Here is a 22623-nt window from a genome sequence, read left to right as displayed (position 1 = left end):
TTAAGGTGCTACTGGAAGGAATGTTTTTTGTTTTGACTTTTTGTGCTGTTGATGTACCTGGATGTGGTCATGGAGAATTGTGTTCTTTTTCCCTATTAACGTTGACCTTGCATTTGCTTGTATTATTTCATTCTAATATTAAATTTGATCCGTTGACTTTGCCTTACGTACTTGTTTTCAGTTGCGCAGTGCATTTTTGAAGGATTTTTTTATTTTAAAAATCAGAAATAAATAAAAAGTAGCTGATGTCTCTTGTGAACTGCTTTGGACACTGAGGGAAAGTGGCATATCCGTTAAACGAATAAAGGCTTTAAAAAAGTTATTTGTCGTCCCCCCCCCCCACCACTCAAACCCTTTAAACCAGTGGCTACCACTACATCTTGTTTGGGGGTGGGGGAGAAGAGGAGGTGTGATTTTTGGGAGCTGGGAACTTGTGTGTGTGTGTGTGTGTGTGTGTGTGTGTGTGTCTAGGAACCACATGCAGGATTCCTGGGTTCTCTTTCCTAAGGGTCCTGGGATGGAGCGCGTGGGGCGGTAAGAAGCAAGTCCAAGGTCTGAGGTTTCCACCTCCTCCTTCCTCGATTCCTTCCACTTTCCACTGGCCCCTCCCTCCCCACGTGGAACGAAGGGGGGGGGAGGAAGAGAGGGGGAAAACACCCGCCAGCCCCGCATCTTCACGCCAGTCTTAGCGCTTCTCCCTCCCAGCTGGGCTGTGCCGCATTCGCTCTTGGCTACGGATCGGACCCGCGAAGAGGAGCAGCTGCGTCACCGCATCGACCACCACCACCACCACCATGGCTACCCCCCCGACGCCCCTGCATGGTGAGATTCGCCCCCCTCCCACCTCCGGGGAGACGGGGCAAGGGCTGGGTGAGGGGGGCTTCCGAGCGGGGCACCCCACAAGCTCATCTAGTCCAGCCCCCAATCTCCCAGCTTTGCCCAAGACTAGATATTGCGGGGCAGGAGGAAGCCTTCTTGGAAATCAGAGGCAATGAGTTTTCTGGGTTGGGGGGTAGTTTAGCTATTTGCCTGCCACATTACTATTTTTTGAGGGAGCCCGAGTTTTAGCCACCCGCTTCCTTCCAGAAGCAGAGAAAAATTGGAGGAGTGGGGCGCTGATGGGAGACCCCGCACAAAACCCACTGCTTTGCGCGTGCAAAAAAGGAAGCCCCGCTTGGTTCAAACGAGACTCGCTTCTCCGGGCAAAAACGAACCGGCAGATTTCCTTTGAAGGAGCCGGGAATGCGGAGCTGGTGCTCCTGCTCCGGAATGGCTCCGGAGTCGCTCCGGAGCGGACGGAAGAACTTCCGATTTGCGTGTCGAAAACTGCGCTAACCCTGGCTGCACTGAACTGCCCCGCTCCCCCCTTTCCCTGCAATTCCTTACATCAGGAGGGAGGAGTGTGTGTGTGTGTGTGTGTGTGTGTGTGTGTGTGTGTGTGTGTGTTGCTGGGTGGAGTGGGGCGGGCAGCGCTTGTGCTTCTGCAACTTTGAGGCACCGGGGAGCAGCTGCGATGGGGAGACGGTCCCACGGAATGAACTCCGCGGGGGCTGCAGGACCATCCCCAGGAAACCTTGGCTGGCTTGGGGTTGTTGGCAGTTTGTTGGGAACCGGCAGGTGCTCCGTGTGCGAGCGAGCACCTTTTGCCCTGGCATTTCTCTCTGTGTGGCTGTTGCTTAACTGGAGACTGCAGAGGCAGGTGTTAAGCTGTTGCCTTCCTGCTTGCTTGCTTGCTTGCTTGCTTGCTTCCTCGCCTCTCCTCCTCTTCTCCCCCCCCCCCCCGCAGAATTCCCCAGGGAGGAGTCGCTGCAGGGGCTAAATATGTGAGCTCTGTGTGTGTGTTTGCAGTCACATAGCATGTTGCCCGGCTCACTGCAGTCCTGGGAAGCCTGAAGTCATCAGCTTCTGCAGCTGCTGTTTGACTGACAGCACGGGGAGGACCAGGATGCTGCCCAGCGGCAGCGGCGGCAGCCTCTGTGCATCAAGGGGGTTGGATGCTTGGATGGAATGTGCAACTTTGCAGAAGCAGGGATGCTGCGGTTGTTTTGATGGCGGGGGTTGGCAGCGGGGTGGGAGAGGAAGAGTTTGTGCAGAGCTCTGAATGCCCAGTCAGTTGTGCTTGTGTGCTGTGTACACAGTGTACATGCCCTGTTTACTTTTCCCGGCTTCGACAGTGTTGAGAGCTGCTTGTGGTGCAGAGGAGTGTGTGTGTGTGTGTGTGAGAGAGAGAGAGAGAGAGAGAGAGAGATCGATTCTTTGCAGAAATTGTTGTAGATGATATCACTCACATCTATGATGCTTCATACCATATCAGACTGTTTGTCCACCCAGTCCAGTAAACTGACCAGCAGCAGATCTCCAAGATCTCAGACAGAGGGTCCCCTGCCCCACTGCCTGACCCTTTTTAACTGGTAATATTGGAATCCGAACTCAGGACTTTCTGAATGCAAAGCATTGGCTCCCTGCCTGAACTTTGGCCCCTCCAGCCCACACATGCTAAGATTCACTTCTTCGGACACAATGCCAAACCGTGGTTAGAGAACCTTTGCCATAGTTTCCCTGTGAAACCCACACAGAGAAACCGTGTTGCGTGGACCAGAATCAGAAACCATGGTTTGTAATGGGTTTTTAAACTATGATTTGCAGTAACTGTAGCTTGGTGTGGCATCTGAATGGATGAATTGCAATTACAGTTGCTGTTCCACCTCCAAGGGCTGGTACACCCAGAAAAGAGAGTGCTGAGCAGACAGAAAAAGGAAAGCAAGCGAGCCACTCTGAACCACGGTTTGCCTGCTGTACGTTTGAAAACACAAGCTGGTTGGGGATCTAAGTGATGGCTGGTGCAAACCATGGTTTGGCATGAAGTCTGAAGAGACACAGCCTTCTTGACATCTCACTCTCCCTAATTTACATCCATTACATTGATGTGCCTGGATAGCTCATTTAAATGGAGTATCCCCTCTATATAAAAGTTGTCTCGGTTAGGATGCAATTGTAGACAGGAGCAAAAACAGATGCTTATCCTCTTGGCTTAATTGTATAAATGATGTTGTCCTGGGTGTGTTAGGGTGCATGCTTGAGCTGATTCTATGAATGCCATGTTACCATTGTGTGTGTGAAGTTTCAGGCTAGGTGCAGATGGTGTGATTGTGTGTGTATGCTGTACCATCTGCTAGTTTTGTGTGCGTGCATGAATGGCATTTTCTCCTGGGTGTGCATGTTGTATTGAGTGGGTGTTTGCAAGAGCGCGAGATCTGCAATTCTGGGCATTTGAGTGCATGGCCATGGTATCTAAGTTTGTCCTGTACATTTGGGGCCTGGTAGTGATGGATGTTCCTAGTTCCCATGAGGAATCAGGAAGGCAATTGGCAGGTAAACATACATAGGAGTTAGGTGCTAAGGATGAGACAACAATTGACAATAGGGGCATGAATACATTCCATCTCCCCATTGAACACCCCACACCACATACTCCATTTGTCTGCCAGCCACGCTGTCACCTAGTGGTCACACATATGGTATTACATGTGCTGTGCATGTACATGCATAAGGTTCTTCTACTCAATTGAGTAGGGAGTAGCAGTAGTAACAACAACAACAACAACAACAACAACAACAACAACAAATATTTTCTGGGTTGCCCCAGCCACCCTGAGCAGCTTCCAACACATAGAAAACATTAAACCTTCACAACCTCCCTATACAGGGCTGCTTTCAGGTGTCTTCTAAATGTTGTATAGGGTTGGAGTACCCTTAAGGAAACCTACAAGCCCCACTGCGGAGTTCCTCCAATTTCAGCTAAATCATACCCCCTCAATAGATTTCTAAAAACAGAAGCTGAAATGGCCGTCGAAAAGGCTAAGGGGGACAGGCTCTCTCCCTGCAATTGAAGCACTGCCTATTTTTGGACGATATGCCTGGATTTCTGGTTCTCCAGTTTTAGGACTCCCTTCCCTGGTTCTTTTCATTACCAATCATCTTGGTTTTAAGACAAGAAAATGTTACCAGTACGTATCTTGTTTTATTGGTCTTAAAGCTTGCAACTGAATCAATGCAGTAGGCAGAGTCCATGGGGAATAGTTACTTCCATCGTCTGCAAAAAACAACCACAACCTCCCGTATATACATTTCCCCCCGCAAATGTGGATAGTTATTCTGGAATATTTTGCAGACTGTGTTTTAAGTATTAAATTATGGTTTATGCTGAGTATTATCTGGCTCCCTAATCAAATCTAAGCTCTTTTCATTTGCTTGATCCAGTTTGTAGCTGTTAAGGCTGTTGCAGCTGTGGACATGCGTGGTTCGTAGTGATGTTGAATGCTTGACCATTGGGGTGACAGGCTGGTGGGGTCAAGAGCACACTATCTCTCCTTCTCCATACATTCATTTAACACGGGGGGGGGGGGCATGTGCATAGAGCTAACTTAGAATGTGTAGATTGTTGCTGGAGGGTCTATGTAGCCCTTGGGGAAAGACCATATCTAAGTGGTAGAGGATCTGCTTCAAATGCAGGAGGTTTCAGGTTTAGTCCCCAGTATTTCCAGGTAGAAGAGGCTCCCTGCTTGAAATCCTGGAGAGCTGCTGCCAGTCAGTGTAGACCAGGGGTAGGCAACCTAAGGCCCAGGGGCTGGATGCAGCTCAATTGCCTTCTCAATCTGACCCATGGATGGTTCGGGAATCAGCGTGTTTTTACACGAGTAGAATGTGTCCTTTTGTTTAAAATGCATCTCTGGTTTATTTGTGGGGTCTACCTGCTGTTTTTACATGAGCAGCATGTGTGCTTTTATTTAAAATGCATCCATGGGTTATTTATGGGGCATAGGAAATCGTTCATCCCCCCCCCCCATATAATCCGGCCCATCACATGGTCTGGAGGATGGTGGACCGACCCACGGCTGAAAAAGGTTGCTGACCCCTGAGCTAAACGGAACAGTGGCATCACTCTGTAGAAGGCAGCTTCCTATTCCCCCCCTCCATGTGAATCAACAACCTGCAGTTTCATAAATGGATGTTCGCCAGGTACGAAGCAGGGGAACAAGCCTCTATTACACATAATGCTCAAAATGTGTGCAACCATCTCCCCTGTTTGAAGTGTGGTTGTAATACACTCTGGAAATGTGACCCTGTGGCAGGATATGTTGGTGAATAAGGCGTTGCTTGGGAGGGACTTCTGTACCAGCCGCCAGTCTGCAGGCGTTCTAGGAAAGGTGTACGTCTGTTTACTAGGGAAGGCGAGAATACAGGGTGTGCTTTTGTGTGTGTTCGTGCATGCATGCATGCATCCAGCAGTCTGCAACAGTTCCCCTCCTCCTCATCGTGATGGAACTGCCCTCTCTGCCCAGGCCAAGGTGATGTGCTTTCCTGCACGCAGGCTGGGAAGTTGGAGGGAGTCAGGAAAGGTTATTGTTTGCTATATGCATCGATCCCAGCCACAGAGGTTATGTGGCTGCTTAGTAACTTAGCTGCTCAGGGCCATTTGCAGTAGCAAACTTAAGTTTGTGTACTCTGCAGCAGTCAACAGGGAGATCCAGACAATCGCAGCTCCTTGCCAAGTGTGCTTGTATGATGAAAAAGTTTGTTGCATTCAGTGCTGGATTTACGTATAAGCTAAACAAGCCATAGTCTAGGGCCCCACCCTCCATGGGCCCCCCAAAAAAATTAAAGGAAAAAACAACCTGGATGTACATCTCCAAAATATAAGATAAAAAACAAATAAAATAAAACCTACATACATCAATAGTGTTTTGTGTTGTGTAGGCTCCTATGATGTAAGTAATAGGCCCCTCCTGCTAGCTGCTCCCTAGCCTGGTTTGCTCATTTCTATATCAATTACTTTGATAAAATACATATTTTGTTATGTGCAAATGGCTTTAGATACCTATTAGGTCCATAAATTACCATATAGCATATATTCAACACAAGAAACAGCGACAATTTGTTGTTGACAAAGGACAGCTGGACACATAAAGGGCCCAATTACCTTCAGTAGCTCAGGGCCTCATCAAACCTAAATCCGGCCCTGGTTGCATTCATTCTTTAGATGTTTAGGTGTACGCTTACAGCAATTTGCTCAGGGCTAAAATAAATATACCCGGCACAGTAGTCCCTAAATGGCTTGTGATAAGCACCTACCAGATTCCTGAATATGAGCACTGGCTGTTTGTTACTTACCTGCACATCTGTTTGCATTTTTCATGTATGCCCTGCTAGAAGTGTGGTTGCTGTTTGTCCATTGGTAAAGTCCTCTCCCCACCCCAAACCAGTAAGTTAAATAAATACTGTATCCCCTTTTGGAACTCATGCATTCCCAGGCTACCTATCCTTTGAAAATCACTTGTGTAACGTTTGAGAAAGCCTTTCCCCTCTCAGCCTCTAGGAGGAAGCTTCCCTTGGCAAGTTTGGACAGCTGCAAAACCGTACAGCCATAGATTTACCCACATATTTGTTTGCTTGATAGATGATAGATAGATAGATAGATATAGATAGATATAGATAGATAGATAGATAGATAGATAGATAGATAGATAGATATAGATAGATGATAGATAGATATAGATAGATAGATGATAGATATAGATAGATATAGATAGATATACTTCCCTTCATCAAAAGATCTCAGGGCAGCTCACAAGATAACAATACAAGATAAGAGCAAAAAGAAATAGTTAAAACAGAAGCAACAAAACAACTTAGCCAGATGGGTGGGGTATAAATAATATAATCATCATCGTCATCATCATCATTATTAATAACCCCACCTCGCACAAACACATTTAGAAGGCTGCAGAATATTACTCAGCCAAAGGCCTGGTTGAAGAGGAATGTTTTTGCCTGGTGCCTTAAAATATATATAATGAAGATGCCTCATGAACCTCCCTGGGGAGAGCTTGCCACAAACGGGGAGCCACTGCAGAAAAGGCCAATTCTTGTGTTGTTGCCAGCCTCAGAACCTCTCATAGAGGAGGTACATGAAAAAGGGCCTCAGATTTACTAGGGAAAACAGGTAGGAAGTAAATTCCATGTGAATTCAGATACCCACGGGTGCACTAACCTCCTTAGGGAATACTCTCCTGGGGTATTATTCACAGAATCACATGTATTGTTGGTTTTTAACCAACAAGTTACTGAATGTGGAAACATTTAGGCTGCAGTCCTGGGCACATTTACTTGGGGGGTGAACTCAGTGGGGTTTATTTCTGATTATAGGCTTGGAATGTGTAGGGCTGAACTGCTAGGTTTGTTTCTGCAGTCATCAATAGCCACTGAATACAGTACGTAATTTGAATTCAGGTGGGGGGGAGGGCATTCTCAGCCACCTTGATTTTGTGGTCAAACAGAATGGTTTAAAGGATATTAAAGATTTCAGAAATCTGTGGTAGTTGATCATGAGGACATGTCTTGTGACACCAACAGAGACTTCCTCTGATATTTCTGCTGCTATTTTTCACCAGCAGAGAAACCTAAGAGCTGTCACTTATGTGTAGTGCTGGATGTTTGCATATTCATGAGAAGTGGCTGCTATTTGTGCCCGATGGAGAATTATTTGAGGTGAAAAGCTCCATTGTTTGCTGAAAGGCTCCTGACAAATAGAGGGACCTATTGGACGAGTGTGCAAGTTTTTAACTGTGTGACAGAACTCTTCGATTTGCGTGCTGAAGAGTTCTGTGTCACCTTGAAGCTTGAGTCCTCCTATGCACCTAGAGCCCAATCTCCCAAAATCTGTTCCATAGCTGATCCTCTCCAGAACCTATCCAGTAAAAACTGGCTGTCTTGCTCATACCATGATAAATGAGACAGTTCCTCCATCAAAGCTCTTGCCTGCCTATCCACAATTTTAAGGAGATACTACTTTGCAGAATAATATTGGTGACTCATAATTAATGTATTACTTCTCATTTGAAGTATTTTACAGTCCTTATCTCACTGAGCCTCATAAGAAGCCTGTAGGCTCCTGCTTTATTACTTCCATTTCAGAGATGGAGAAGTCAAGTTAAACCATAGTGAGTTGTCTAGGACCACCCTCTGAGCCCATTGACGACTTTGCATTAGAGTAACAGATGAAATGAAATTCACACAAATTTGGAATTCATTAACACCTCCATATTCAGATTTGATTTTTTTAAAAAAGTTCAGACGATCCAGTTTTGCTTCTGAAATTCAAATGATTATGATATTTAAAAGAACATGAACTAATTTTTGTAGGTGAGTTTTAAGGCAATATTAAGTATTCTTGCAAAAGTCAACATCTCTGCACCTTAAAAACTAAGTATCCAACAGTCTCCATAGCTGGATGTAGTGAAAAACAATCTGATGGGCAGGTTTTATAAACAAATTCAGATTAGAATCTGCTGGAGACTAAAGTCCTCTCCAACATTTGTTTCTGCTCCACAACGAACCTTTAAACAGTATTTGCAATAGCAACAATAATAAGACTCATCACCATCACCCAAAGCTAGTTCCCATGCACAGGACAGACTTGTGATCAGAGCTTAATTTTTAAAGAGGGGCCAGACTAAAATATGGACTACACATGTAAACTGGTTTCAAGCTTAGCTGTCATGATTACCAACCAATAACTCTGGAACTATAATGTGAAGACGCATTGGGGCCCCTAAAAGGGGGTTCTTTGCACACTCACAAAACTGCAATTCCCAGAATCCTACATTAGTCACTGCTTAGTTACTGCTACATTAGTTACTACATTAGTTACTGCTCAGTTTAGATTTGTAGTGTGCAAATTGTGTCTGAAATCATACCACGCCCCCGCCAACTTGGAACTCTTCTACTTAAGCCTAGATGGCAGGCTGAGTCACTGATGAGGAAAAGGCACTCTGCACATGCTTAGGCCACTGATCTTAATTGCATTTCTAGGGCCGAGCTCTGGCATCCTGAGAACAGGCTCTGTGACTTAATTACTGGAGCCGTTTAGCCCAGAATGAAACTGCCTGTGGTCAACGCACCACTAATGCTTATTCTATCAGAGCAGATATTGTTGCCTATTAAGAGTTCCTGCCTCAGGCAGTTTTCAAATGCAGAAGTACCTTTCCAAAGGCTCACAGTCCTTAACCTACCACTGGCATTATCCTGGGCCCCTGCCCAGCAAGAATCTGCCAGCCAAAGAAATGCTGTTTTACTTCAAGGACTTCTGAGGGGCTGGCCTGGAGCCACACACACCCCACCTCCACCTTCCAACCCCGAATCCCAAATTCTGAACAGGGTCAGCACTTTAAACAGAATTCCTAGGCATCTTCAGCACTGCAGAGCATCAGCCTCATAGGCTGCTTTGATTTTGGTGGGCAGACGAGGACATTCTCAGCCTGATTGTGGCAGGAGGTGTTGTGGGGAGAAGGAGAGAGAGAAAGAAATGCTTCTCCATTTAATAAGCATCTCTGCGAAGCGCCTCTCCCTTTATCTCTGCGGCTGCCCTGGTTATTGCTGTCTGCAGGGTGTTTCCCTGGCCGGCTTCCAGAACTTTCTGGGAAACCTGCTGACTCAGCGGTGGGGGAGCTGGACCCACAGGCCAGCCTCCTGTCTGGCCCCTTGGATTCCTGGACAGGCTGCAGGGGCTACAGGAGGGGCAGGGGGAAGCAGGAAGGGTGAGAGATGGGACTCTTGGGAGTGCAAGAGGGGATCTGAGGACACGGGTGGTCGTTTTCATTCGCCAGCCCTCCACTGGCAGGGCAGTTGTGGGTTTAAAAAAACGAGGGGTGCTTGTTTCGTGGTGGGGAGCAGGAGGAGTCCCAGCCAGGAAAGTTTCCCGTCGACAGCTGGCAAGGCGCCAGCTGCGTGGCTCCCCAAGCGAGCATCCTGTCTCCTCAGCTGCCCCCTCCTAGCCCTGGCAGCGGATTAAGACACTGCGCCCGGCTATGCGGTGTCCTGTCTCCATGGCAACTCCCCATCCCCTGCATTGGAGTTTGCATTATTCATCCGCAGTCCCTGCGCTGCAGCAGCAACCGCCCTCAATCTTGCATCAAGCACTTTGGAGCCCTCTCCATACCTATATTCTGCAGATAGGTTTGGGGGGGGGGAGGGGGGAGGGGGGAGAGAGAAGGAATCACTTATGCAGGTGACCGGGATGGGTAGGGTGGGTTTGTTTAATAAGAGGTAGGGGCACTAGGAAGCAGGCCTTTCTCCCAATAACCCAGAATGATGGAGCCGAGACCTGCTCTTAGAGGAGGGGCATAGGTGGCATTTTGACTTAGGGGGGCAGTGGGAGGGGGCACTTTTGAGAATGGGGGAAGGGAGCAAGTGAAAACTGGTGTGCGTGTGTGCTGTTAACTCTCGATTTTAACATCACTTCCAGCCGTAGCAGAGAAAGCTGCCTGCTGCCTGAAGTATAAATATATATCGGGAGAAGTTGCAGCAGCTGGTATTTTCTCTTTTGGTGTTGCTCCTAAAAGACATAGCAGTTCCATTTGGAAATCGGGGGCATATCAGGTTTTGCACCAAAAGGGATGGATAGAGGGAGAGGTTGATGGTGCAGAGAATTGGGGAGGGTTTTTATGGGGGGGGAAAAATGTGGTCAAATGCCATTCCGTGTGTGAGGTGAGTGGCCTTTACAAAAAGGTGGAAGAGATGTCAGAGTGGGCAGGTGTGTATATTTGTGTAGCTGGGTTATCTTTGGCTATGCAGATGATTTTTTAAAAAATGTATTAATTTATCCCACTTTTTCCTCGAAGGAGCTCAAGATGGCCCAGGTGCTTCTTTTGCCTCCCCGTTCCATCCTCACAACAACCCTGTGAGGTAGGCTGGGCTGAGAGACAGTGACTCGCTAAAGCTCACCCAGGGAGCTTCATGGGTGAATGGGGCTTCGAATCCAAATTTCCCAGATCCTAGTCCAACACTCTAACCATTGCACCACACTGTCTTCCCAAGGATTTTCTCAAGTTGAGGGGTGTTTGACCCCTGTATGGGTTGTAAGAAGCTGGAGGATATGGGAGAGCTGCATCAGTCTGCCTTTCCTGCAAATATGGCTGAAATTACATCAAGCGGCCAAGACACCATTGGTGGTGAGGAGAATGAACACCATCCCAATGTGATGTGTCTAGACCTCTGTTGGCCAAACACCTGTGGGATGTCATGTTCGCTGGAAATGTGTTTGAAGTCATAACCTCTGGCCTAGAACCTCTTCCACTGAAGCCTAGATGGATGGCTGTGTGTAATTCGTTACTGGTGAGGGAAAGGTACTCTGTATATGCCCAGAGTCACTCTTGATGGTGTTCCTTGTTCTATGGCCCTGGCATTCTGAAAATAGCCTCTGTGGCTAATTGCTGGTGCAACTTAGATTTGCCCTCTATGTGGAATGTGATCCACCACACTCCCCATCACCATCCCCATCACCTCCCCATCACTTGCAAGGAGCTGTCAACGATGTTCCTCACAGGCAGAGAGGTCTCCCCCATCACCTGCTGGTAAATCCTTTTAACTGGCGATAGCAGGGATTGATCCTGTGGCCTTCTGCCTTCAATGCAGGTGCCTTGACACAGAGTTAAAAGGATCCACCATTGCCTGTAAGCACCCCAGACTCCCTGATGAGTCAGTGTCACTCTGTCCTGTTTTGACAGTACTGCTTGAATCATTATCAGGGCATGTCTACAACGCAAAATTTAAACCAATTTGAAACTGGTTTTACTCTCCAAGTCTCTTCTGAAGGATCATGGGAACTGGCATTTTTGGAAGATACTGGGAAGTTTGCATTAAGAGAGACCAGACCCTTCGCCAGAACAAGAGTTCACAGAGTTCCTTAGTCGGGAACTTCAGCCACTAAAGAGGTTTAGAAACTGGTTTAAGTATATAGGCTCTGCATACCCAGAACACCAAAGGGCAGGAACCTATAAGGGCCTTCATGATCCACTGAAAGTAAGATTAGATTAGATGGCAGGTTGCAGTACTGTTGGATCTCCCATCTTTGCCTTCTTCAAGGGACCACTTGCACAACAAGCAAAACGCTTTCTGTACCATTCAAGAAAGAGGTACTCTTTTGCAAGATTTATTTCCCTCCAATTGCACACCTTTTGGGGGACTGCACAAGACCAGAAGCACATTCCCAGCTCAGAGGCAGCATCCAGAATTGCATTGTTAAAAGATGCTACCCGATGTGGATGAAGACCACTGTTTGGAGAACTAGGGCCTGCCCTTCCAATAGATGCCAAGATATAGTCTGAAGGAATGTGGGCCCACCGCCTTACTGAAGTTAGACAGGTCCAAGTCTGGTTCATTTCTGGAAGGGTTCAATGATGGAAGAAACACAATACATCATTGTAAAGAAATGAACACAAATAAATAAATTTAGGAAGATTAAGGCAGTTGCCTTAAATTGTAGGCAATACTAAAGGATGTCAAACTGCCAGCTATTCACTTTTTTTTTTTTTACCATGGGGAGGGGACACCATTTGAATTTTCCAATCAGGTATCAAAACATCTTAGGATCAGAAGCAAAGCACTCCCAACCAGAGTTGCTATATATGCATGCAGAGGCAGGCACTTAATGGTCAATTCTTAGGAAAAAATGTGTTCTTCATTCTACAATGGCAGAAATCCCATCCTGGCCTGGAAGCAGCAGTAGGTGTCAATTCATACCTGCTATCTTTAAAAGGTTGAAAGCAGCTGCAGTCGCTGCACCTCTCAACCCACTGCCCATTGGTCCCACTACCTCCCCTCCTTTCCCACTTACTGTATCAAGGACAACTCATATTTTTGCTGAATAACAGGTAGGGTAGAAGAGCTTAGTGAGTGGAGGACCATGGTCAAAAACCCAGCTATTATATCATCACTCATTGCTTTAGATCTTATGAAGTTAGAAGAATGATACCTGGCAATCCTATTTGAACCCACTCATGCCACGCTCGAATCCTGTCTTGATCTACACAAGGCAGTAAAGCAGATTAGTTGTTAACACCACCAGGGAGAGCTCTTAGGAAGCAATTTGCTCCAACAGCACCAAGGAGAGCTCCCAGTGACAAGGTGTGGAAGGGGCCCTTTGAGCTTCTTTCTCCAGTCCACTCCTTTTGAAGAACAGGGGTGGGGCAAATGCACTCCTCCAAGCCTCTTTCTCTGGTCCTTGGGACTCTCCCCATGCCACACTCTCTCTCCAGGACAGATACCTCACCAGCCCTACTTTGCACCTTCCTTGGATGCTTTTGCCTGTCTGGAATTTGTCCTTAAGCTTTGATCCTGCCTCTTTCTTGCCTGGATGAAAGAGAAGAGTGTGTGCATGTGCGTATAGGAAGTAGTCTACTATTCCAAGGTAACATGCACATTCACCCACGTTTAACGCTCCACCCACGTTTGCCTCTGGCCTCTCCTACCACTGTCCCGGAAGGCAATGAGAACTTTGGCCTGAAAAATGTTCCCAAGCCCTGAACTAGGGTGAGGTAGTGTGGGAGTCAGTTTGTTCCACAAGCCCAGGGCAAATTGCTTGTGAGAGTCCTGGTTCTGGTTCTACGACACCTGATTTAGATGTAGCGATGACCACCAAGCGTGATGGTTTTCAAAGAGGATTAGACAAATTCATGGATGGTGAGGCCATCAGTGTCTACTAGACATTCTGGCTATGTTCTGCCTTTACTGCTGGAGGCAGCATTCCCAAATCACAAGTGGGGAGGGGGCTACTACATTCATATCCTGCTTGGGGGCTTCCACAGGCATCTGGTTGGCCACTGTGAGAACAGGATGCTAGACTAAATGGGCCTTTGGCCTGACCCAGCAGGTCTCTTCTTATGTGGGTTCCTGCCTGGTAGCTTTGGGTTTCAGCACCTTCTTAAGCACCAGCCAGGATCCTGGTGCAGCTCCTTGGGCAGTGATGCTTTAGCCTCCAACTCAGTGTCCTGGTCAATGCTGGACTCTCACTTCATGGCACATCCTGTATCAAATGGTTTGAAGGGAACCAGTGGCTTCAGATTCACCAGATTGTGCTCCCTAAACTGAGAAATGTAGAAGGATCATCATGGAAGGCTTAGAGGATACTTAGAAGAAGCTAGGCAATAACCTTTAACATCTCTCTTAAATAAGAACAGGACAGCAACAGGAAATGCATGGCAATACCCAGGTACAACTAAGCCCAGCGCCACCTAGTGACTAATGAGTATAATGACACTATCCACATAGTGGATGCAGGAATGAACTATACAACATTTATTTAAGCCATTCTTTTGTAGTGAACCATATTGGGTACGACATTACCCAAGACAATGATTTACCAGCCAATGAAATGAAATGTGCAATAGGCCTGGTTGCTCACTGTACTCTCACTCTCTGTTTTCTCCCCAGATAACAGCAGCCACATGGATCCCTTCACCTATGGTGAGTAATGTTGTAGAAATGCAGCACAGTCGCTGGGTCTGAGGGTTGTGTCATACCCAAAGTAGACCCACTGAAATTACTGAGCATGGCTAACTTGGGTCCACTATTGTCAATGGGATCTGCTCTGAGAAGAATTTACCTGAAGATCCTTTTGCCCCACATGAGAAGGAAGAGATATTGTAGGGAGTTGGCTGCCCCTCGGGGGTCCCTTTCAACTCTAGGTGGGGGCGGTGTTAAGATGTTGGGCTGCAAGGGTGGCAGTGATTGGGTTTTACAGGGAGAGGCGGGGCATGTCTCTGGGTGGCAGATATGGCATCTAAGGCATCTTGGTTTGGGTGCTTGGGTGACCATGAACATCGTACATTCTTACCGGCTCCATTATCCTTCCAGACTATGATACGCTGCGCACGGTGGGACTGGTCTTGGCCATCGTCATGTTTGTGCTGGGAATCTTGATAGCACTGAGTGAGTCACTTCTTTTTTTATTGATGTATGCTTCCTTTATTCCTCTCTTGGCTCCTACACTGGCCTCCCTGTCTGGTTCCCTCAGCTCCCAGTTCTGATATTTTACTTGGGTCCAATATGTGCCCTATTATACAGACAAACCACCCAAATGCAGATACCTGTATTAGCCAAAGGAATCAGCAGCTACTGAAGAATCTGTCCTTCCTTCCTTCCTTCCTTCCTTCCTTCCTTCCTTCCTTCCTTCCTTCCTTCCTTCCTTCCTGTCTATAAGGTTCTAGTCCTTAAAGTTGCTCAACAAATAAAATGCAGAAGTAACTCTCAGGAAACTTTTGATGCCAGAGGTGCCAGGATTAGGGGCCCACAATAGCTCTCTGCTCATCCCCTCCAGTGACTAGTAGAAGCAACATAAATGAGATGCCACAGTGATGCAGTGGCTAGCACATTGAACTCTGACCAACATCCATATCCCTGTTCAGCCACAAAGCTCACTGGTTGATTTTTGACCAGTCATGGGAAGGTACCTTATATCAAGTCAAGACTCTTATGCATTCCAGGGTTGTCTCCCTTGGTTGGAAGCAGCTCTCCAGAAACTCATGGAGATGTCTTTCCCATCTCCTGTTACTTGATCTTTTAAAGTAGATATACTGGAGATTGAATGTTGGGACCTTCAGTCATCAAGGCATGAGCTGTTCCACTGAACCGATGGTGTTGGTCCTTGTCATGGCCCTTCCCTCATAACTCACAGGGTTGTTGTTGTTGTGTGGTGAATCCCCAGCAATACTCTAAGCTTCATGGAAGAAGGGTGGGGCACACACGATAGATAAAATAATGTAACAAGCAAATTTAGTCATATTCTGCATCATGCTTATACATAACAACTTAAGAAGAGCTTTGCTGGGTCAGACCAAAGGTCCAACATTCTGTTCTTACAATAGCCAACCAGATGCCTATGGGAAACCTGCTTTTGGGACACGAGTGCAAAGAATTCAGCTTTTCTGGACACTTATTATTTTCATCCCAGAGCATAGACAATCTTATCCATTGTGAGATACAGAAATGCAAGTTACAGCTGTATGCGATGGGCCTGGAGCAGTGACTTCTCAACTTCCAGGGCAAATAGCAGCTTCAGGGGGGTTTCATTGGGAGGGAAAGGGTTAACCAAGGGATCTCCCTAGGTATATGTGGAAGGTGTATATATACATTTGTCACTGAAGCCATCCAGAGGAGCTCTGTTAGTTACAGACCCCTGACTGGCCTTACCTAGATGTCAGCCATTTAGTTTCTCCTCCAGTAGTGATTGAGGAAGATCGTTTTAGGCTGACAGGCCTTTGCAGCCATTAAAGACATTATTGATTACCCAATCACCTTAATGATTATTTTGTACTGTATTTAAATAGCGTTTTACGTTTTATTGTCGAGCAATACCCTGATATTTTATGACACAGCTGTAATCTTTTCATAAACAAACAAAATATGAAAAGGGAAATACTTTTTATTAGCAGCTTGTTAAGGACCTGTGTGACCTTTCAGGACTGTGCTGAATATTGAAGTGGCAGTCGAAAGAGTGGCAGCGGTGGAGGAAGGAAGGAAACTGGGATAATGAGAGAAGAGTTAATTGCCTTGCTAAAGCCCTTATTAGTTTTATCTAGACAAGGTGATAGATGGTGGGCGGGGGGGGGGGGTGATGCATGCTGTAAAGTTAACAAGCTAGTTTGCCTACATTGTGCACAGATCTTTCAGGAGTGAAAAAGGGTACCCTTCCCCTTTCTCATTATCAAGACACTCACCCACCTTTCACTATAGAGCTACAAAATGCCCAAGTTCAGCTCATCTGAATGCTCCAGTCCTAAATCAGAGACACATTTCACTACAAAGTACAGCTGAGGCCAATGGGCGTACCGTGTGGTGTGGTGTTGTTGTTTTTTTTGGGGGGTGGTCCTTTCCTCCACTCTAGACTATGCTATCCTCATGCTGAGAGCTCTGAACAGCACTACATGGCTCCTTTTCCAGCTGGGCAGCAGCCCTGAATAAGAGGGTGAGGTTACGCTGCAACCTTTTGTTACAGGCCCCAGTAGTATTTTTATTTATTTATGAATGACACTTCGTCCCACCAGATAGCAAGACAGGATCGTTGTTGCAGCCTCCCAGCCCTTCCCTTCCATTCATACTTTGCTCTTTTTTTCCTCCTGCTGCAGGTAAAAAGTTCAAGTGCAAAAAAACTGACCCCAGGTAGGTGCTTCCTGACCACTTTCTCTCTTGTCTTCATCCCTGACCTGAACTCTGCAACGCCCCCCACTTGACCTCCCTCCTCAAACATTGTGCCCTTCATCCCTATTCACTTGTTCCCTTTTCTGTGTCTTCATCTCTGCAGCCTGTCGGACCCCAGGGCATCGGGCAAGACTCCTAGTAAGTGTGATGTGGCCTTGGGAGGGAGGGAGGGAGGGAGGCAGAGGGCAAGTGGTATCTCATGGGCCTGTTTGTGTGTGTAGCCTTGTGCAAACTTAACAGGCAACACAACCTCTCTCTCTCTATTTTCAATCGACTTAAAACCAGACCAGGGGTCAGTGGTGGCTGGTGCATTGGGACTGGTACGGTAGGCAGTACGGAGGCCAACAGTAGGGGGCGCCAGAGACACCAACAGGTGAAGCCAGAGCCAATGACAAGCGAAGCCAACTAATTCTCGTTTTATCCTCATCTTCTTCCTTGTTGAGTTCTACAAATGCAACACTGAGACCATACCTTCCAGCACGGCATGGCCCAAATCTGGGACGTCATCTTCTGGGTCTCGAGCGAGTCACGTGACCTGCGTGAGATTGCAGCCCCCCTCCCAAAGCACTGTTTTCCAGCACAGCACCCAAAAACATGAGTTTTGGGGTGCCTTGAAATGCAAATTTCTGTGCGCCATGCCCCAAAATGGTGCAGCCTGAAATAGGGTGAGATCATGATGGCCATCTGGGCCTCTCGTAAAAAGAAAAGGGATGTCCTGTTTTTTCCAGGACAGTTGACGGGTATGTGAGACTAAGGAGGAGGAAGCTGACAGCCAGAGCCCTTCCCTGAACTCGGGACTGGGTGCCAAGGCAGGCAGAAGGGGGCTGTCTGAGGGGCAGACTGAGGTTGGCAGGGCAGTACTTCATATGTATGCCCTAACAGACCAGCCTCCACTGCCAGGGGTCCACCTGAACCGCCATATTTTACCCATAAGTGAGGTCACGTTTATTAGACATTCATTCTGATTTCTTCCCAGAGAGGTTAGACAACGTTGCTTCAAAAGCAGCCATTACCTCAGTTTCCAGCACATCCCTTTCCTTACTGCGAAAATAAATTAATAAAAATAAATATTTTGGGGGGAGGGGGAATGGGCCCTGTTGCAAAAGAGGGCCGAATCCATTTCAGTGGTGCAAGCTGGATTTGCCAGGATGCGGTCGGACCCCCGTAAGAACAGCTACCGCCTCAAACTGCCCAGGGTGTTTCGAAAACAGCCCCCTTCCCGCCGATCTGAGTTTGTGCACATGCGAAGGTGCCTGCTTCTCTGCCCCCTTCACCTTCTCCTTACGGAGGCATTGAGGAAATTGCAAGAGGGAGGGCGGCTTGAAGCTCCCACACCTGAGGTAACCTCCCGCCCACCTTCCGTTACCATGGAGTTTGCTGACGTCGGAGGGGATGCTGAGGACTCTATGGTGACGCCATGGCAACGGAGAGCACGATTCCTGCAGCAGCTGGGAAGCCTACAGGGAGACATTGTTTGCCAGGGCTCCCGAATGCTAGGATTCGCTTCTCTCCATCTTGCCACGGCCACTGCCACTCTTCTCTCAGACTCTCCCTCTCTCCTTCTTCTTCTCTCTTCCAGCTCCAGCCGGTGGTGTGTAGGTGCCCTCGCCAATCTCTGTTGCTCCCGACTGGCTGGGGGATGAACTGCGCCCAGGAACATTTCTCCTGAGACCTTGGCACCTTGGCACCGACTGCCCGGGAGGGGGAGGGGCTCTCCGTTCTATCCTCGACAAGGGAGGGGCAATTTTATAACCAGTTAGCTCTTGCGCTTCCATTGCATGACGGGGGCGGGCACCTGGGCGGGGTTGGGGGTGCTACACAGGCCATGAGGTAGCAAAGTCCCTCTGCCTGTCTATTTCAGCTGGCACCCACCCCGCTGGGGGCTGCTACCCATAACCCCTCAAACAGGGTCCCTTTAAACTGCAATAACGCTGCCTGCTGCCACCCTCTGGGAAACACCCACCCCACCCCATGCCATGCCCCCCCAGCGATGCCCCCTTGCTTCTGGGCATATTAACCCCCCCATAGCTGCTGCTGCTTTGCTTTCTGTGCCTCCCGCTACGCTGTGAGAAAAAAAAGAAGTCCAATGACCACGATAGCCACAAGGGGGACGGGGATTCTACCCAAGAGCCAATCTGCCCCAGTGCTAGAAACTAGGACGCTTTTTTGGGGGTGGGGTGGTGGTGTTGGGCCACCTGTGAAGCCAAGGATAGGGCCAGCCGAAGGAATAAAAAGGAGTGAGGGAGGGCTTGCTTTTGTGGCATACACTCCACTTCCCCCAGGGGGCGCTGCTCACAGCTTCTTCTTGCTGTACCATCCACATCTCCGTGTCTCTCATCCAAGCATGGAGCAAACTTTGACCAATCAATAAACGTGGGTTGTTTTTTTCTAACTAGACTCGCTTGCTTTGTTTTGTTTGTTGTTACCCTAATGGGCTCAAAAGTTCCATCTCACCACTGGGTAGCTCAGTGGGGTAGAGCATGGTGCCGATAACACCAAGGTTGCAGGTTTGATTCCCCGTGTGGGACAAATGCATATTCCTGCATTGCAGGGGGGTTAGACTTAGATGATCCTCAAGTTCCTTCCCAACTCTACAAGTCTATGATTCCAAGCTGTCTTGGGATCTGCAATTCTGAACTTGCAGGATAAGGGGCAGGAGTTGGCTCTAAAAGAGCTGGACTCTAAAAGAGCTGAACTCTACCCCTCTTTTTTTTACTGATCTTCCACTCCTGCGAGAAGTGAGGTTACAGGGAACCAGGCAGGGGGCCTTCTCAGTAGTGGCGCCTGCCCTGTGGAACGCCCTCCCACCGAATGTCAAGGAAATAAACAACTACCTGACTTTTAGAAGACATCTGAAGGAAGCCCTGTTTAGGGAAGTTTTTAATGTCTGGTGTTTTATTCTGTTTTTAATCTCTGTTGGGAGCCACCCAGAATGGCTGGGGAAACCCAGCCAGATGGGCGGGGCATTAATAATAATAATAATAATAATAATAATAATAATAATAATGCACTAGAACTAAGGAATAAGCTACACTCCAGGTTGTAGGCAGCTAAGTTCTATGTGGAGTGCACTCATAGAAATTAATGGACGTAAATTTCTCATGCTAATTAATCCCAGTGGGCCTATTGTTGGAAACAATCCTTTGTATTAAATGTGGAGTTGCACTTATGATGCCTTTTAAAATGGTGGCTTTGGGAGGGGCTGATTAGGGTCAGGCAGAAAAGGTAAAGTACCCCTGGATGGTTAAGTCCAGTCAAAGGTTGCGGCGCTCATCTCACTTTCAGGTGTCGGAGCCGGCATTTGTCCGCAGACAGTTTTCCGGGTCGTGTGGCCAGCATGACTAACCTGCTTCTGGTGCAATGGAACACCGTGACAAGTGCCAGAGCTCACAGAAACACTGTTTACCTTCCCGCCGCAGTGGTACTTATTTATCTACTTGCACTCGCATGGCTTTAAACTGCTAGGTTGGCAGAAGTAACAGGAGCTCATCCCGTTGCGTGGATTTGAACCACAGATCTTCCGACCGGAATCAAGGCCATGAGAAGGGATGTGTTAATTTGATGAAAAACTGCCCCCCACTTCTCAAAGCTGCTACTTGCCATGTGTGGAGGGGAAGCTGCAATTGGCCCCAAATGTGTCTTCCTTCCTGATACAGGTAAGAGCTGGTGGAGAAGGCAGATCTCAGCCCGAGAATGGAGAACGTTAAATAAAGTTACGGTGTGCCATGACAGCTGCTATTTTTGAAAAAATAAAATAAAATAAAAAACACAGCCCAGATATGTTAAATGCAATAATGCGTTTAATTGCAATGTTTAGTCAGGCCCTTCTGAAAAGAAAAGGCCTTGATCTTCTTATTGAGTTGCCTTCTTTTTGTTTTTGTTTTTCCGCTGGCTTTTAACACTGGCTTGGTCAGCAGAAACCAGCAGCTGAATGTGCTCCTCTCCACGGTGTGAAATGCTTCACCTGCCAACTGGCTGCATCTTAGGCTGCAGAAGAACAGCACAGGGGTTTTTGTATTTGCGGCCAGTTGGCAACCCTGGACCATCTAATCAGCGTTATTGTGGCGATGGGGGAGGCGGAAAAAACCCACCAGCGATTCTTGGAACGCTGGCGTCCTTAACTAAGGAAGGGATGAATGAGCAGCTGCCTGGGCCACGGCCTGGTAAATTGCCATGATCAGAAGAAAGAGGAACACAACACATACAGAAAGAGGCAAATTGAGAGGGTGCGTGTGGCTGCCGCGCTGCCAACAAGGGCCAATCCACACTTCCGCTTGTCTTGTGCCTAGAAAACAAGGATCTGAGCAGTTTCCTGCTTGTTCCGTACTTCCTAGGCACAGGTCTCTATGCAATTTGCCTAAAATAGAATAATAGAATTGTAGAGTCGGAAGGGACCCTTAGGGTCATCTAGTCCATCCCCTGCAATGCAGGAATATGCAGGGAGCGAACCTCCAAGCTTGGCGTTATCAGCACCATGCTCAGCACCAACTGAGTGGTTTTGCCTTTGCCCTGCCACTTTCCCACTGGAAACCTGCTCTTTAGTGCTAAATCAGAACAAACAGCAATCTGTGGGGAAACCCAATGGACATTTACTCCAGTTCAGCAAAAAAGAGCAGGTTTTCCCAGTGGGGAGGAGAGTAGTGGGGATGAGCCCTCAGTCTGTAAAAAAACCTGGATCCAGGGGCTGAGCCATGCCTCTAAATATATCCAGCGTTGTGGGGCCTCCTCCCCTGAGATTGCAAGAAAAATGTGGTGCTCTCTTTAGCGACCAGGGAAAACGCAGGGTCTCGCTTGCTTCCCTTTAGGTACCAAATTCCGACTATACTTGGGGCTTTATATGATGGGAAGTAATTCACAAATCCAATAAAGCTAATGCTCCATATTCTGAATGATCTCACCTGCTGAGCCAAGCGGAGAAACCCACGTTGTGAATGCAGCCGTGGCTGCCAAGATAACACGTAATTTTGGGGGAGTAGAAATATGAGATGCTGGTACACATATCTTGATAAAAGCGCCATGGGTGCCCACACACAAGAGTTGCCATGGGTAGCAAGAAAAGAAACAATGGTCTTCTGTACCGGTGAGGATCATCACATGCAAAGAAGCACCACGTAATTCTACCCTAATGCCATCGCAGGTGTCCAAGTTTTGCAAGCTCACATTGTGCAAAGGGGACTTTCCCAGACCCCTCCAAATGCCACTGCCTCTCAACCTAGCAACCCCATCCTCCCCATCAGCCTATAGTGAACCAGCAGGTCATTACCTAGCCAATCAGATTTGGCTGCAGGATGACCCTGAGGCCAAACAGAATTTGCCTCCTTTTTGAATTAGCTTTATTAGACCTGATTGGCTAGTCTTCCTTTCCCCACGCTGGTGCCCTCCAGCTGTTCTGGACCACAACTCCCACCAGCCTTAGCCAGCATCTGTTCTCTTGTTCTGAAGTGGGGAGCTATGGGGCAGTGGGGGCCCTCTCTGGTTTGGGGGACCATGGGCAGGAATGTCGTTTGGGTCCCCTTTAAACGTACGAAAATAAGACACGCATTAACATTTCACTTATTTCTATACAGGAAGTTAAAAGGAAAGTAGGGG

At 47.6% G+C, this 22623-nt stretch overlaps 1 protein-coding gene across 2 annotated transcripts; it reads left to right on the top strand.

Annotated features, from left to right (window-relative positions):
• Nucleotides 1–632: 632 nt before the first annotated feature.
• On the top strand, nucleotides 633–19426 carry LOC310850077 (FXYD domain-containing ion transport regulator 7-like). Of its 2 annotated transcripts, none has more exons than XM_083751188.1 (6): nucleotides 633–822; nucleotides 14269–14301; nucleotides 14692–14766; nucleotides 16962–16995; nucleotides 17138–17172; nucleotides 18614–19426. In XM_083751188.1, exons 1-6 carry the CDS (start codon nucleotides 795–797, stop codon nucleotides 18631–18633), a joined length of 225 nt encoding a protein of 74 aa, XP_083607314.1. In that variant the 5' UTR covers nucleotides 633–794; the 3' UTR covers nucleotides 18634–19426. The 2 variants fall into 2 exon arrangements, with proteins under 2 accessions (XP_083607314.1, XP_083607313.1); XM_083751187.1 differs by lacking the exon at nucleotides 633–822 and adding an exon at nucleotides 8734–9596.
• The last annotated feature ends 3197 nt before the right edge of the window (nucleotides 19427–22623 follow it).

The sequence above is a fragment of the Podarcis gaigeae genome (genome assembly GCF_964106915.1).
Source record: "Podarcis gaigeae genome assembly, chromosome: 8".
NCBI lineage: Eukaryota > Metazoa > Chordata > Lepidosauria > Squamata > Lacertidae > Podarcis > Podarcis gaigeae.
Note: the sequence above shows the minus strand (reverse complement) of the source record. Positions and strands in the feature narration are given on the sequence as shown.